We start from the raw sequence: 17,966 nt of genomic DNA on the forward strand, positions 1-17,966 counted from the left end.
TGTGTGTGTGTGTGTGTGTGTGTGTGTGTTCACGAGATTATTGTCCAAGGAGATTTTACACATCGCTGGGTCACACACAAAACATTCAGACAGAGTGTATCAATCGCATACAATGAAGTGCATATAGAAAAAGTAGAAGAGGGAGACGAGAGATAGAGAGAGATGGAGTGGAAGATAGAGATGGAGGAGAGAGATAGAGAGAGATGGAGTGGAGGATAGAGATGGAGGAGAGAGATAGAGAGAGATGGAGTGGAGAATAGAGAGGGAGACCAGAGAAAGTGGGTCAAGAAAACAAGGAGGTTTTGCCCCAAGTGACTGAAAGGAAGAAATCAGCATCAGATATCCTATCTAGTCCTAATCAGACTGGGAGCTTAACATTGAGATTCGTCTAAGATCTGCCTCGCAGGTATTCACTGTACACTAAAGAGCCTTTTCCAGTGTTAGCCTTATCTACAGCAACCACACCCCCCCCCCCCATAAAGAATTATAAGCAAACGTCTCCGAACACTTTTGATCTTGAAGTTCTTCATAGCGGTTTGTCTATTCGTACGACTACAGAAAGCATTCCAGAGGATAATGTGCCTTTTGTGGAATAGATTCTAAACCGAGCCTTATTTGTAAGACTGATCTCTCTCTCTCTCTCTCTCTCTCTCTCTCTCTCTCTCTCTCACCCACTCACACTCTCACTCACTCAATCAATCAATCAAACGATATGCACTCTTGTGCCTGTGGTTCGCCTGGATCTGTGGATGAATATACACAACAAACTGCCAGCACAGTGTCTAAACGTAGCTGGTCAATGGGAGTGGAAGTGTATACTAAAGGAGGCGTGTCCGTGGGAGTGTAGACCGAGCGGGCGTCGTCTGTGGAAGTGTCCGTACGGACCTGCAGTGAACAATGACAGGGCCTGCGTCTGGAGGGTTGCAGGCTTTGACCCGGCGTAGGAAGGCCAGGAACGGGGTGGGGTACTCTGGGACACCATGATCAGGCCATGCTGTAAACTGGAACTGCCTGACCTCCCTCCTCTCGTTACAACCACTCTGGAAAGAGAGAGAGACAGAGGGAGGGAGAGAGAGAGAGAGAGAGAGAGAGAGAGGGAGAGAGAGAGAGGGAGGGAGAGAGAGAGAGAGAGAGAGAGAGAGAGAGAGAGAGAGAGAGGGAGGGAGGGAGGGAGAGAGAGAGAGGGAGAGAGAGAGAGAGAGAGAGGGAGAGAGAGAGGGCGAGAGAGAGAGAGGGAGGGAGAGAGAGAGAGGGAGGGAGAGAGAGAGAGGGAGGGAGAGAGAGAGGGAGGGAGGGAGGGAGAGGGAGGGAGAGAGAGAGAGAGAGAGAGGGTGAGAGAGAGAGAGGGAGGGAGAGAGAGAGGGAGGGAGAGAGAGAGAGGGAGGGAGAGAGAGAGGGAGGGAGGGAGAGAGAGGGAGGGAGAGAGAGAGAGAGAGAGAGAGGGAGGGAGAGAGAGAGAGAGAGAGAGAGAGGGAGGGAGAGAGAGAGAGAGAGAGAGAGAGAGAGAGAGAGGGAGAGAGATTTATCACATCTGTATTGTACCGAAACAGATACTAATCACCATGATGCGTTAATTTCACCTTAAACAACCAACTCTCCTTTCTCTGTGTTGGCTAAGCCAGTCCCCCCACACTGAAAACCTGCGCGTCACACTTTCAACCAAACGGCTCTTAAAGAACTCTTAGCCAAACCCATTAAAACTGCCCATTCCAAAAAGTCAAAAACGACTTCATCCCTCATACTGCAAAACGTTTCCAAGCGTCTCTCTATTCATGAGAGGGAGAGAAGAAAAATGGAAAGAAGGAGAACGAGAGAGCGTGAGAGCAACAGAAAATAAGTGAGCAGGCGTGAGGGAGACAGAGAGAGCGAAGTATGAGATGTGATATACTCTTTATGGGAGAGGAAGGTAATTATAGAGCTAAAGATTCCAGAGGAAAGTGTCAGGCGTGTGCAAGAAAGACAGCAACTGTCAGCTAGCAAGAACGATTTGGCCAGGGAGTCGAGGAAAGAGAGGTACAAGCAGGGTGTGAGAGAGACAGACAGACAGACAGACAGACAGACAGACAGACAGACAGACAGACAGACAGACAGCACAGACAGGCCACCTGGTTGGATGAAAGGAGAAGATCAGGCGAGACAAAAAGACAGAGAGACTTAGAGATAAAGAAAAAGTGAGAGAGTGTTAGCAAGGGAGAAAGAGAGCAACCGGTGTTTATTCTATATTTGAAAATAATATAGAATATATTCTATATTTGTAGAATCAAATCATATATATATATATATATATGTAGAATCAGTACAGCTAGATACCATATATATTATTTCTGCATTTGACATAAATCATGGCAAATATAGCGGAACATATTTTAATCAGTCAAATGTCTGGACAGCGCTGAGAAGGAAAAGCTGAGGGTCAGCGAGTCACCTTGTGCAGGGAGAAGGTTCGCACGCAGAAGGTGGCCAGCTCCATGGTGTCCAGCACAGTGACCTGCACCAGGCCGTACGTTTCTGTGCCTCTGCTGGGCCAATACTGATCACACTTTATCTGCAGGCGCACAGGAAAGGCCTATTGAACGCACACATACATGCGCGTACACACACGAGCACGCACGCGCGAACACACTCGCCCACCCACACAGATTCCCGCGCAGACTCACTCGTGCGCACACGCTCGCATGCATCTGCGCATCTCACACGCACGCGCGCGAGCAATCTCACCCGTGATTTCTCCTCCAGTTTGGTCATCATCACCACGGAAGCTGCTCTCTGCTCCCACACCATCCTCCAGAAGTCTCCGAAGGTCTCGGGCAGGGGGCCCTGTGTGGCGATGTACGCGTTCTGTTTCCTGTAGCCATCAATGTAGTTTGCATTGATGTAATCACTACCCATAATGCCTGACAAAGACAAGAAATAGGCATGATTGGCGCAGATCGTTTTTATATGAATGGACACAACACACACGGAGAGAACTTTTTTTTATTGATTATTCGAGCTGGGGCTGAATCCAAACTGGCTCCAACTCCAACGACTTTTAGTGCACCATAGCGCCATCACACCTGGCATGAGCTTAGTGTTTTATTCCCTTTTTTTTTCCCTAACTGAATTTCTTAAAGGGCTTGCTAAAGTTTCTACAGCTGTGACACACGCGGAGATGCCCGAGCGGGTCGTACCGTCCACTGGCACGAGGATGACCCTGGTGTGGTCGTAGACGATGACGTTGGCGTAGCGGTTCTTCGGCTTGTTTACCTCCAGGTTGGAGTGCTCCCACGTGAACTGCTGCCCAGGGTCGATGGACTGCAACAGGCAGAGAGACACAGCTGTGTCAGAGCCGGGGACGAACACGGCCTCACCGGTGCGACCGTCTGAGCCTGAACGGACGGCCAGCGCTGACTCAGTCGGGCGAGGCGCGCGGGGATTAGCTCCATAGCTCCTCCCTTATGAGGGAGACTGCTCACAGCTAGCGCTCAATAAAACGCTGGCTGGATAACGCGTGGCCTGCTTCCAGAGACTCTCCCAGCTAAAGCAGGCCAGCTGGCTGAACGAGGTGATGAGTGTAGCCAAGGTGACCTTGGATTTTATGACCACCTCATTCTCTCCAGTCGCCAGAACATGCCCCCAGTCCCTCCGTTATGTCCCTCAAATTCTTGCGTCACCTCTCTCTCCTTCTTGTTTTGTTCTCATCCTTTTCTTTCCGTCTCTTCTTCTCCTTACCCAGGGTCTCTGCCGCTTTCTCATTGACTTTCTCTTATCAAGCTCTTTTTAATTCTCTCCCTCACCCTCTCTGTCGTTCTTAAACTCTCTCTCTCTCTCTCTTTCTCTCTCTCTCTCTCTTTCTCTCTCTCTCTCTCCTCTTTCCCCCCAGCCCCCTTCTCATTAGTCACCTCGTACTCCTGGGAGAGACGAAGGTTATCATTGGCCTTCAGAAGCTCAGTGTGTTCTGCCAGCTCTGTGATCGAGATTGGGGGATGACTCATCATACCTGCAGGGGTCAAAGGTCAAAACAAGGCACAGGCAGGAGAGTAGAACAATTAGTCACCAGAATAGCTGTTAGGGAGTGATGTGTGTGCGCTTTCATTTCTGAGTATATTTCTGAGTGTGTGCATGTGTGTGTCCAAAAAAGTTGTGTGATTCCTTATTCCATTTTTAAACGTGCATGTGACTACACGTGATGTAGGTATGGTGATTGTATGGGTGATTACACGTGATAACATGCGCGTGTGCCAATCTGTACATGCAAGTGTGTGGGTGCATACACATGCACGTACGTTTGTGTGTGTCGGTGTATGAAAGTGTGTGCGTGTAAGAAAACACAAGAACACGCAGCGAGCGAAGGTGGTGGGTGGGTGCTGGTGGATGGATCTACGCTTTCATCTAGGCAGGTGTGATCTCACAGCTATGAATCATAAATGACTGCACCTCCTGAGAGGCAGCCATTTTGTTTCTAGAGTGGAAGAGGGAAAGAGCAGATTCAAAAGGGACAGAGAGAGAGAGAGAGAGAGAGACACAGAGAATTCACCAGAGAGAGTGCATGAGAGAGAGAGAGAGACAGAATAGAGAATGCACTGGAGCGAGAGGAAAAATTTGAGGAAAATTTTGTTCAGGATCACTGGAGCCATTTTTGGCACTTTTATAGTGAGGATTCCTGCCACCTGCAGCAGATCTACAGACATTCTGGATGCTGTCCTTGGTGTGGAAAAAAAATAGCATGCTCTGTCTCAGTTGAAAGCTGCGTCCTTAAGCTGTGCTTACTGTTTGACAATACACTATGGACAACTTCACTTTAACTTTTGACACCGAATTGAGAGCCTGCCTTAGCAGAGGGCGCAGTGGCATTATCTTTGAGCTAAAGAAGAACAGCATTAAAGTGTTGTCCTCTTTGTAACAGAGGATACTGTACGTCCTCTTGTGGATAAGGGTGTTGATTGCACTGAGGCAGAAACATATCTATATCAAGTATCAATTAAGGCCAATGCACCCCGTATAAAGGCCAGACTTAATTAAAGTGGTGAAGTGTTCTCTCTCTCTCTCGCTCGCTCTCTCTCGCTCACTCTCTCTCTCTCTCTCCCTCTCTCTCTCCCTATCACTCTCTCTCTCTCTCCCTCTCTATCACTCTCTCTCTCTCTCTCTCTCTCTCTCTCTCTCTCTCTCTCTCTCTCTCCCTCCCATCTCTGCCCCCCCATAAATGTATAAAGCTATTATGGCTTCTCAATAGCTGCGCTGGTCTTCTCCTCTTTTAGCTGATAAAGGACACTGCATGACCCCACAGGGCAGTTTTCATTTTCACCAACACATCTAACCAAAGCGCCACTATTGTCTCCACATATGTTCTGGGTCATACATTGTGTGAGTGAGTGAGTTCGTGTGTGCATGCGCGCGTGCGTGCGTCTGTGCGCGTGTGTTTACGTGCCTGGTGTCTGGAAGTTGATGCGTCTCATCTCTACGGGGTCGGTGGGGTGATGGGCAATCATTTCAGCGTTGTTCAGTAAACACTTGGTGCCCGGCTCTGAGTCTTTGCGCTTGCTAATGAGTAGAAACACACACACACACACACACACACACACACAAAACACCCATGCATAAACGCAGCAACTTAACTAGACTCAGGGCACAGCAATCAATATATGCAATCTACAAGCATAAACTGGCAATTAATAGCAGTTCCAGCAGTTATCTGCTAAATGTTATATAACAGAAAATCCAATCGGGCTATTATTAGCAAAGCAGTTAGCCATTAGTAAGACTCTGCAATTTAAGGCTTTTCCTACTAGAATAAATACTGTAATCTCCCATCAGCAATTAGAAGGCAGTAATGCTTACCTGTCTGGTTTGCTGATGTCCCCACAGAATGTAACACAGCAAGGGATACAGCATTGAGAAGTATGATATATATAAAGGTGGTGGGGGGTGAAAGGGAAGCATGAGGTAGAGGGAGAACGGGGTAAAATTAGAGAAAGAAGGAGAGAGAGAGAGAGAGAGAGAGAGAATTCAGGTAGACAGGGAGATAGCAAGATAGGGAACAGGGAAAGAAAGAGCAACAAAAATCAATATTTTGCATTTGTATGCAGGGGCTACATGACACCTCCCGGAGATAAGAGTGCGGTGCATTGGGGACCGTTTAAACTGCAAGGCCCTCGGGGGGGGAGACGGTTCCGGAGTAAATGGAAGGGCTGTGGGAGTGGCCTGGCTCAGGGGGAGATTTATCTGGCTGATCCATCGCCATGCCAACGGGCTAGCCGCGCCAGGCAAGGTCACCCAGGCGGTTTGGAAGGCACCAATACCTTCCACACCCAGGCTACCCAGTCCCCGTAAACCAGGGCCGACGTGCACCTGGGCCGGGGAGCGGGAAATGGGTTTTATTCTCAACGAAGGCGGGCAAAGGGAATGAAACGATGCCCCAAATGTCGGCCCTAGATGCAGCCTGGTTTTAGTGTTTGCTGCTAAATTTGAGAGGCATCGGATTGTGCTCACTTTGAATCAGCTTGTAGGGAGTTTTCCCTTTTTTGGCCATATGCAGGAGCCATTTGGCTCCTTTTCCATTATCTCCTGATATAATTGAATCTTTTTCCCCCTGATGCTATTATCTCCCTCTACCAAAATAGCAGCCTGTTACATATTTAATCTCAGCTTTTACATTCTCCCTGTCACACCATGGGGGACATTTTTCTACTGTGTAATGGCAACTTTACTTCTAAGGACTTCATTTCCTCTTGTCCAGATCCATATCTCATTCAGTCATTCATTCATCTGTTCATTCATCTACTAGCTCACTTCTAGTAAATCACATTGCAAGTCGGGAACATAGTTTTAATGATAATGCTGAACTAAACAGCCAAACCAGGCTAAGCGGCTAAGCAGCTAAACAGATCTGTTCCATTCATCAAAGGGGAAAGTAAATACACCAGCTGTTCAGCCTTCAACAAAGAAAAGCTCATAGTTTCCACTCACTTCTTATAGAGCAGGATGGCGATGACTATGCAGATGATAAAGACCACAGCCAAGACGGGCCCGACCACCCAGATGAGGCCGTCGCCAGCGTCCAGAGGCTGCGGGTCTGAGACGGGTGCGATGACCGGGTCGGTGTAGGGGCTGGCAACGAACATCTTCTGAACACACAAGCACAGCGATGTCACACACAGCTCAACGAGGCGGCGACGTTCCAAATGTCATCTGAACTGTATTAGATTGCTTTTACTGTCAGCATTACTGTCAGTGTGGAGCAGAGGGAAAGTGAACAGGATGGGTGCTTGTAGTCACTATAGTACTGGAGAAATACCACAAATGTATTTTCTTAATCACTACGCAGGATGCAAAAGTCATTAACCCTCCACTGTCACTTCAACCTACATCTATGCCACTTTGCCACTTTAAGAGGCCTGGTGTAAGACAAGCCACGGGGAAAAAAATTTATCCACACATCCCAAAGCACATATACATGCATCTCACAAACATGGAATGACATTTCCTCAGGACTCTCTAGCCTCTTACCCCAGTGGTGGAGTTGAGTTCGGCCAGGATGAAGAAGACATACTCCTGGCCCGGTTCCAGGGCCCGATTGTCAAAGCCTCCGTAGTCCAGCTGGTCTCCGAGGGTAAAGAACGCGGGCAGGGTGGAAGGCGTGAAGCGGGCGGTGATGTATGCCCGACGCAGATCCACCTGCCTCTGCCGCGGGTCGCGCTGCTTCTGGCTGATGTCCTTCAACAGCTGAGAGCATGCAACTCAAATGAGCACAGCTCAACTGAACAACTCAACTGTACAGCTTAACTGAACACAACTCAACTGAGCATAACCCAACTGAGTACAAATCAGGTGGAACCATTTTGTTGCTAACAGGTTTGTTGCTAATAACCAACAACTAGGCAAATAAGGAACATGTTATAATATTATGTAAATGTTTATCTCAATGATACATTCCAAGAATTATAATACTGGTTCTTAGTTTGCACCACTGGAGGACATGCCGTTAAAGTTCATTTGAAATTTTGACAAACCTATTTCAGACTGTCATGTCCCATAAAATACGCAACACACTAATGAAAATTATTCAAATCATCTTGACACAATGAATGATATGAAAAATCTTGTGGACAGTTATGGATTTTCCCTTCAAATGTAGTTAAAAGCTTTATGCATGTTTCTCAAAGACATTTCTGTGAGAAGGAGAATTCAATTACTAATTTCATTACTCAACTGAATCAGAGGGTCCACAGAGATCTCATATCATGAGCATCCACATATCTCACAGGTCTCTCACAAGTCTGTCTCTTGGGGTAATTGATCTGTGACTTGCACGTATGCAGTGTGTACGTGGGCCGAGGTTCACACCTCTGCATTACGTCTGCTGACACATTGTGCTAAAGTAAGCTTGGGCCTGACAGAGCAGCTCAGCACTTAACTCTGACAAATACTCTCATCACTCAGGCCCAGAAAACCTGCCCTGACAGAGGACTTGCACCCACGAGCCCAGTCCCATCTGAGCTAGAATCTGCCCTGACAGAGAACTTCCACATGAGAAGTTCTTAATGATATTATTACAAAGCTACAGGAAGCTTAAGGTGGCTTTTAATGCTAGTAAATTAATGTGATAAGTCAGGGTTTCTTCTTCAGTTGGGTTGTAACTTACATTCCTTGTAAAGTAAATGAATCTGTACATATCGCATGTTTAAAGTTTTAATATTATATTTAATATTAATTTTATATCTATCATTATATCTATGAATCTGATTATTTGAGTGAGACCTATACTGGATCTATATTCAATAACTTTTGTGACATTACTGATAAAGGTAGCATTATATCTAATGACAGTAAGGACTAATAACTAGTAACATTTAGTGGCAGTACAGTAAGGCGGAGGTGATATTGTCCCACAATTTCACCTCTGACAGTTGCTCCACATTCTACTACACATAATGAAGAATGATTTTTTCAGACATATTAATTTGAGTTTACTTTGCTTAAAATCAGTTTCAAATGAGTTACACTGGTGACGTTTCTTATTTTCAACAAAACAATAAATCTGTGAACAAAAGCTGATTCTATTACAATTAACTGACCAACGCTGATAAATCAGAACAAGTTTGTCCTGCTAGCAAGAGACGATGGCAGCCATCGAGCATACCTCTTCCAGGTCCATTTCGTCTGGGCTCTTCAGATGTCGATTCAGTCCCCTGCCTTTCTTTAGAGGAACAACCACCACATAGATATTCCTGTGAGCACAGAGAGACACTGCTGTGAATGGCCTTGTCAAGAATCTCATTAGCAAGGCTCACAGCAGTGCTATGATGTCTGCTAATGGATGTCTTCTGCTCTGAGCAACCCAAGGAGCCGCAGGATTATAACAGCGGGTTCCAATACGGTGGAGACCAAGCTACTGTCACAAACAGGTTAGTTTAAAGTAATGCTAGACTCGGCACAAGAGATCGGCAAGGCCCTTATTTAGGAGCTATAGATAAATACTGTATTTAGACAGGCCAGTGTTTGCTGATTAGGCTTACAACCAATGAGCTGTAATAGCCTTGAATCATGACTCACGCTTATGTCTAGAAACAGTCTTAAAAGATGACAAGTGAAGTTCAGTTGCACGAGTGAAGCTCTAATGAGCTACAGCTGTGTATGAGTTTAGGACCATTTCTCTAACACTACCACCGAGCCACTTAGAGCGGGCCTGAAACTCACCGAGGTCTGGTAACACCAGCACCAGGGGTTTAATTTCCAGAGAGCAAATGTAATGAGATACTGATTAAACATATGCAAGTTGTTCTTTATAAGAGTATCTGTATGTACACACGTAAATCACCCATTTACAAGCTCGCAACCAAAGTTTCAACCCCCCCCCCCCACACACACACACACACACAAATAAATAAATAAATAAATTAAAAATAACGAACAAATGATTACTTTTGCAAGGTAATTATTAAGCTCTCCAGAAGGTGCATTTCAGACATTACAGTAAGGAAAGCATTTGACCATGGCCATATAGATCAGAATCACACCAGTGCGTTGAACATTAGCCAGTCTCTCATGGTGGGAGTGGGTATGTGTGTGTATGGTTTTACCACTCAGATTGCCATCACCAGGCAGGAAGTAGAGTAATACTCCAAATCACCATGACAATAAATTATTAACATAATAGGAACTGGAAGATTCCTCAGTGTGTGAATGTGTGTTGGGATGCTGGGTGCCTAAGTGTGCGGTTATGTATGATTGATTTATGTGAGAGCATGCGTGTTTCAGTGGAGTGTGTGTATGTGTAATAATATGTGTGGGTCTAGCAGAGAAGATGGGTGTGTGTGCTTGCGGCTATGCATTATTAATGCGTGAGAGCAAGTGTGTTTGTCCTTGAGTGTGTGGCTCTAGGTTTTAAAAAGTATGTGCACTGAGGATTTGAGTGTTTGTGTATCGAAGTCTTAGTCCAATTATGTAAACATCGCCATGTTTACAGTTTTTTTGTGTCTCTTCATGAATGTGTTTTTGAACTTGTTCATATATGGGAAACTAAGATATGATCATATTTCCTTCTATCTGTGATGTAATGCCAGCTATTATAATTACACTCACTTCAAAACCATGTGTTTATGCTGATGATTTAATAGAACTCTTGTGTAAGCAAAATACAACACACTAATTATATTGCATGGTAGACTCATCTTATATTGAACATGCATATATTAAATTACATATCTAACACAATATATACGAATAATGTTCTAGAAACATATTGCACAATTTTTCCTGCTTTCCAACTGAAGTTAACCACAATGTTTGATCTCCAAATTTAATGGAGGTTAATGTTACACTGGCTCTCTGAAGTTAGTGTTGCTAATAACTAAGTGAAGCATATGTCCAAAATTTTGCACTATGCAAACTGGATGCTCAAATCTTCACACACATCAAACTGTATCAGGTTAGGTAGTTTTATGACACTGCATGACACTTTGTATGGACAAAATATTCTTGCTTTATCATGTCTGCAACTACTGTTTTTGGCTCTTTAGTGCACTTGTGTGCTTTTTTTTTATAGGTAACACTATTTGTTAGCTACGTTTTCCTCAGAGCAACAGTGCAAAACCAAAAAAACAGTAACATTCGGACACCAAACATCTTGACTAATTGCTGCATTTGGGAAAACGCCATTAAAACCTTTCAATTTTGGTGGACCTCTTAATTTAATATATACTGTACATGAAAAAGTTCTCCACTCACCTGACGAGGGTCCGTGTGTCGAGCGAGGGCAGTATGATGGTGACAGTGGTCTCCGTGTCTCGGCTGTGGTCGATCTCGGGCCGGTTGATGACGATGGGGGGTGAGGTCTTGGCATGGATCCGGTGTCTCAGGCCACCCACGTTGCCCTCGGGGCTGGTGATCTTAAAGTCGTAGCTTGTGTCGGGCAGCAGGTTGGGGATCACGGCCCTCCTCAACCGAGCATCCACCTCCAGCTTCTGGCGGTTGTATTCCACCTGAGGAACCATTTTATGTTCTGCTTAACAGTGTCACGGAAACTCGTGTCCATGAGGATATTAATGTCGCACAAGACAGTGACAAGTACGAACAGAAAAGTTGAGACAAGCTGAGACATGGAGGACTGGCACAGACGTGCCTGGTCATTACACCAAAGAAAGCAGCACTAAAGCGTCTGTGCTGCCTTTATCTGGAAATGGCTGTCTGCTTAGTCAGAATCGGCTCGAGTTCTGTGTGTGTGAATCGTGTTAAATGATACTGAACACGTTCCCTGAATTATGCCAGGGAGGGTATATATGCAGAAGCTTATATACACATACCCTTAACTATAGAAAACCTGCTTGGACTTTTTTAAATGAATGTTATAAAATAAGTACTGCAGAAAGAAATTATTAAACAGATTCTGTAAGGTCTCAGAAAAGCTTTAAACAGATATTCCTTTACCCCAAAGTAACCTGTGGACATTACTAACAGAAATAAAACTTTGATTACTCTAATCATGAGGCATGCCATCAGGAGCTTTACACCTTATAACTAATGTTTAGCCCTCCAGTGTATTTTAACTAGACTATGAACTCACGCATACATAAAAGAACAAAACATAATAAAACAAGCAAGAGTTTTGGGAACTGGCTGGTCTATGCAGTTCTGAACACAACACATCTACATCAGTAAGAACCATATCAGCCTTTGTGTTGTGTCTTCTGGAGCACGTCTGCTACCGTTAGCCACATGCGCGCATGCACGACATCCCGGTGCCACTCACAGTGAAGCGGCAGGGAGAACTGCTCTCCGGAAAGTCCCACGTCAGCAGAACACTCGTCTTGGTTGCCAAATTCACAGAGAAGTTCCTGGGCACGTCTGTTCAAACACACACACACACACACACACACACACAATTATGCACCATTAATCAAAGATAACTACACGTCAGAGTGAATGAGAGACGGAGAGGGAATATCGGAGCGCGAGGATCAGGGCTGCGATTGGACCCCCAGCTGCTCCGGCTGGCCGTGCTGGGAATTCTGGGAAACAGCAAAGGTGTGAGCGTGACGGACATGGTTGGCTGCATATGTCGCCATGGCCACGTTCCAGGGAGAGCTGGCCTAGATTCCATTGCTCACCAATACCTGGAGAGGAGCTTCAGTCCGTTAAGATGAACACAGACAAAGACAGCCAGCAAAAATGTGCGTGTCACTGAAAAAAATTCCAGATTTTACTGGAATGGGAATCAGATGAGATTGGGGGGTGTAAATGAAATCAGGAAGCAGATAAAATAAGAGAAGGATGTATTTGAGGGGGGAGAGCTGAAAAACACCCATCACCACTCACTACCACAGGGCTCATAGCCAATTAATGATCACCTCTGTTCTCTCCACAGGGCCCACATGGTTTTGTGACTGTTACCTGGCAGTATGCGCACTCTAAAGTGTCCCTCCCACTTCGCTACTCCACTCCAAGTCCGCCAGGAAGTGTGTCACGCACTAAAGTGCAGCATCAGTCAGCAAGGTCTGAAGGTGAAGGCAGGCAGCGGAAGAGGAGGCGATCATCAAGGTGGAGTCAAGGAGCCGAGGATCTCCATACCTGTGCTGGAGGCGGGCGCTCAGTATCACCCCGCCGGCTGCATGGGGTTTGGCCATGGTCCTGGCGTGGGTGTAAGCAGAAACCTTCACCCTTTATCCCCAGTCAACCTGTGGCTGCCCACTGTACCTGCCGCACTGGTGCACAGGAAGACGAAGTACGTGGCCCTGGTAACATCGGACCGTCTCGAGGTCGATGGAGAGAACCGGAATGGCACTCTATGCTCTAGGGCTGTGCCAGCAGCACCCTGTTTCCAGACACAAGAGGTTCTCATCTCCTGATTACCAACAGCAATACTCATCACACACACCTGAGTCCCCTTACCACAGTCCTGAGTGTTCCTTCTCTAAGCAGTTTCTCCTTCAACTCCTTTTCTGTGATCACAGTTTTTTTTCTGGGGTTTTTTCCCCACCGGTCTTGTGGACACTCCACTGTTCATGTCCTGGGATTTCGGACTGTGTGTCTCTTCTCCCTAGGTTGTTTCGGATTTCCTGGGTTTTTACATTTTTTGCCCTACTAACCTGCCTCCGTCCCCTTCATTACGGACAAATCCAAGGCCAGGATTTCACATGGACGGTCTGAAGGGTTTGGGGGCAGGAAATCATGGAAGTGGTCTCCTTTATGGACTGTGCAGGGAAGGATGAAGGATCAGAGACTGAGAGAGAAAAAGAGAAAATAAGAGAGAGAAAATGAGAAAGAGAGAAAGAAAGGGAGACTTAGAGATGCTTGAGCTAACTCCAGAAATTTGGGATTAACTTAAAAGTCAAGCTTTGATCCAAATGTAACATTTTTAGAACATGCTTTTGCCAAGACAATTACCGTTTGGGCAAAATATGAAGCTAAGGAGACCTCTCACGCAGACCTTGAAAGGGATTACAGATATGGGATGAGGAAACTTGCTTGAACTAATGCTTACAATGTAGGAATCCCTACAAAACTACAAAAAGCCAATTTGACAGTGTACTTTAGTGGCTCTAGCAGCTGGAGATACAACGTCTTCCACTGCTGTTCCCATCATGCACCGTAGGTGATTGTTGTTTTTGGACTACATCCTAGAGAGTGAATACTTTTGAAATTCTTAGCCAGTCATACAAAGACAGGTAGGACTGTGGCTCAGGTACACACACTGGCAGAGTCAGGTAGGACTGTGGCTCAGGTACACACACTGGCAGAGTCAGGTAGGACTGTGGCTCAGGTACACACACTGGCAGATTCAGGTAGGACTGTGGCTCAGGTACACACACTGGCAGAGACAGGTAGGACTGTGGCTCAGGTACACACACTGGCAGAGACAGGTAGGACTGTGGCTCAGGCACACACACTGGCAGAGTCAGGTAGGACTGTGGCTCAGGCACACACACTGGCAGAGTCAGGTAGGACTGTGGCTCAGGTACACACACTGGCAGAGTCAGGTAGGACTGTGGCTCAGGTACACACACTGGCAGAGACAGGTAGGACTGTGGCTCAGGTACACACACTGGCAGAGTCAGGTAGGACTGTGGCTCAGGTACACACACTGGCAGAGTCAGGTAGGACTGTGGCTCAGGTACACACACTGGCAGAGTCAGGTAGGACTGTGGCTCAGGCACACACACTGGCAGAGTCAGGTAGGACTGTGGCTCAGGTACACACACTGGCAGAGTCAGGTAGGACTGTGGCTCAGGTACACACACTGGCAGATTCAGGTAGGACTGTGGCTCAGGTACACACACTGTTGTGAGTCACAACTTGCTGTGGTTCACTGCGCACTCCAACTCTTTTAACTGGTTTGGATGCTGCTGACACAGAATGGGTGGTCTCAAGCTGCATGCCTCATCAGATCATTTCAACACACACACACACACACACACACACACACACACACACACACACACACACACACACACACACTGATGAGTCCACTGAAAAGTACTCTCCACCAAACAGAATCTGGCTTACAGCCCCAAAGTTTGGATTGGCAGATGTTTGGATTGGCACATCTCATTTAGCCCACAACTTAGGCTTTACATACAGAGATTCAAAACTGTCATGTATCATGCTGCAATTTTGTTATAAATGTTTTGTTATAAATGTCTAAGGTTAAACTGCCATTTTGTTAATTCTTTTACTGTTCTTTAATAGCCTTCGGCTCGTTGCTCCGTTTGCATATCAGATCAGCGGGTTTGAAAGGTCCGCACTCTCTGGTGGACCACAATAATGAAGCGCCATGCATAAGTCGTGGGTAAGAGTGGCTCTGCCTCGTGGTACAGGGAAGTACTCTGCGTTTACTACTCAACAAATGACTCAGCAAGGCAGGGGAAATGCGCGGCTATGGCTCGGTTGCAGCATGGTACACTTACTACTCAGTTTTACAAGCCAAAGCTTCTTTTCATTCATTCTTTCATTTATATATGTCGTTCTTGTCCTCCTTTGGGTTTTTAAAACCCTCTCACAATATAGAGCTCATGCTTAGCATCTAAAGTTTAGAAATAAGGGAAGCCGTCGGCCTGTAGAGTGCAATCGGTTGTCACTACAGACATTGGGGCGGAGAGACGGGCGGGAGTCCCTGATCTGTGCCCTGGCACGGCCTCAAGCCCGTCTGTCTCCACGGTGAGACAGCACATCCGGCACAGAGCAGAGGCCAGATCAGGCTTCGCGAGGAGATTTTATAACCAGGTTTATGCAACAGCACGAGCGCATACACGCGCGCGCGCTCGCGCACGCACATACATGTGCAAGCATGCGCATAAACACGCATGCACGTGCATGTACACACAGGGAGTGCGCATACACACACACACACACACACGCGTGGCCCTTAGCCTCAGTTGTGCCTCACCTCATCTGCCTGCCATACTCACATATTCTGCTGCATCATCCGTTTTTCACTAACACAGAGCCAGCAGGAAGAGAAAACACACACACACACACACACACACAGAAACCATGAGGAAGAGAAAAGCAAAAAAAAGAGAGAGAGAGCGGAAGAGAGGGAGGGAATGTGAGAAGAATGAGTCAAGAACAGGGGGAGCGTAGGAGTGAAAGAAAAAGGAGACAGAGGCGCGAGAGAGCGATGTAGTTAAAAGAAAATGGACAGAGAGCCAGAGGTGGAGAGAGAGGGAAGGAGACAATGGAATAGAAAGAAAGAGTGGCAGCGACAGACAGAGGCGACCACTTCCACTCCTCTTGCAAGTCGCCGTCTCACTAGTGAAGTGCTCCTGTACTCTAGAATGATATTTCTGTCTCTGCCGGCTACACATCACAAACCACGCGGCAGTTCTTAGACTCTCTGTCTTTCATTATCACTATACTGCAGTTATTACTCATTCATTTTAGTCATTTAGAACGGCTGATGCAGAACATTACGCACTGTACAACACCGCATTGTACAAAGACTCATTGTACTGTCTACATATTATTTCATATTCAAAAGTAACTAACTATATTACAGTGCTATAACACACTGTAAGAACAGAGTATGATCCAGCCTCACCCTGTAGGAACGCGCACAAACACGGTCAGGTTTTTGTGGAATACAACCAAAGTATTACAACCAAAGTTTACACAGTCATCAAAGTTTGGGACTGTGGCAGGGAGTTTTAGGGAAGAGTTTGTTTATGATCTAACATCTGCTTGCCATGACATCACTGGTGGGTGTGGCAGCACTGTGACTCTGATGTGCAGTTGACTTGAAGACTCGCTGATCGCCATGCGAGCGTGTGAGCACGGTTACAGTGGTTACAGTAAGCACTGTGGCTGACTGTTGCTGACTGCCAAGACGGCAGCAAATCCTGGCACCCCAGGCAACTACGGAGTGCATGGATGTACATACACACACACACACACACACACACACACACACACACACACACACACAGACCTCTGAGCTCATCCGCACAGCAGTCACAAAGTAACAAATGCTCTACCAGGTCACACAGACAGGCAGGGTGTCACAGCAGAGCAGCTGCAAAAATTGCCGCCCGGACAAAAAACAGGGGTGACATCATCACGGCACGACACCGGAAGGTGTGGGAGCTTCAGCCCTCTGCAGGCAAAAACAGCCCCGGGCCCCAACCAACCCACCGGTGATGACACCTTCAGGCCACAGAGATCGGTTCCCTTAACCGGAAGTATTTGCTTTTATCTGCAGGGTCTCCTTCACAGTTTTCTTTTAAATGTTGTGCTTATTAGTACAATACAGTGATGCTACATTTGCATACCGCATTGACTGTACATTCAGGGACAGTTCAAGGAATGAACTGAACTGAACTGTAATCTGATGCTGCAGGGCCTGAGTTTGGACTGAAAGTGATATACAGGGAGTTTGCAGAAAAACAATCCCCAGACAAAGCATCATGAGGATTACGTCATTTTCCCACATCTATTTTTGCTCCTCACTCACTCCATCTCTCTTACTCTCGCGTGGCTCCGCCTCATAGGCACACCCATAAACTCACCTCATGCACCAACAGCACCCCCGCACACACACACACGCACACACACACGCGCACGCACACACACGCACACACACGCGCACACACGCGCACACACACACGCACACACACACACGCGCGCACACACACACGCGCGCACACACACACACACACTGAACCTGGAGCGTCCACGTCTCCTAGCAATTAGCAGCTCACCGTGATGCCACCCCCTCCCCCCTCTGCTAGGAGCAATGGCACTGTCTCGCCAGACCACAGCCGTCCGTATCCATGACAACAGCGGGCAGAATCCGACGAGCCACTACTCCGTGCATTGATAAAGTTTTAAAGACACGAACATAAGCTGTGAATGAAGGCTCCGGGCCTATTCACAGTTCTTAATAGCGGTTTCCTCAAGACTCAAACAGAGTGAACGCCTGTCGCTGGACCTACGCCATCGAGCACGTGAATCATGCCCGGCGAGAGAACGAACGTCTTGAACCAGTTGGTGAGCTT

At 46.7% G+C, this 17,966-nt stretch overlaps 1 protein-coding gene across 6 annotated transcripts in view; it reads right to left on the reverse strand.

The window, feature by feature from the left end:
* ptprsb (protein tyrosine phosphatase receptor type Sb) overlaps positions 1–17,966 on the reverse strand; it is an 82,435-nt gene that overhangs the window by 6,972 nt on the left and 57,497 nt on the right. For 3 of the 6 annotated variants that reach the window (XM_027027596.2, XM_035528069.1, XM_035528070.1), the window contains 12 exons: positions 12,227–12,321; positions 11,206–11,459; positions 9,119–9,206; positions 7,486–7,701; positions 6,946–7,100; positions 5,818–5,829; positions 5,408–5,520; positions 3,882–3,979; positions 3,171–3,294; positions 2,719–2,894; positions 2,426–2,545; positions 886–1,040 (listed from right to left, as the gene is read on the reverse strand). In XM_027027596.2, coding sequence (XP_026883397.2) covers positions 886–1,040; positions 2,426–2,545; positions 2,719–2,894; positions 3,171–3,294; positions 3,882–3,979; positions 5,408–5,520; positions 5,818–5,829; positions 6,946–7,100; positions 7,486–7,701; positions 9,119–9,206; positions 11,206–11,459; positions 12,227–12,321 — 1,606 coding nt within the window. Of the gene's footprint in view, positions 1–885; positions 1,041–2,425; positions 2,546–2,718; positions 2,895–3,170; positions 3,295–3,881; positions 3,980–5,407; positions 5,521–5,817; positions 5,830–6,945; positions 7,104–7,485; positions 7,702–9,118; positions 9,207–11,205; positions 11,460–12,226; positions 12,322–17,966 lie in introns of all 6 variants that reach the window. The other 3 variants (XM_035528068.1, XM_035528073.1, XM_035528071.1) reach the window with 3 other exon arrangements.

Source organism: Electrophorus electricus, chromosome 7 (assembly GCF_013358815.1).
Source record: "Electrophorus electricus isolate fEleEle1 chromosome 7, fEleEle1.pri, whole genome shotgun sequence".
In the NCBI taxonomy this organism is placed as follows: domain Eukaryota; kingdom Metazoa; phylum Chordata; class Actinopteri; order Gymnotiformes; family Gymnotidae; genus Electrophorus; species Electrophorus electricus.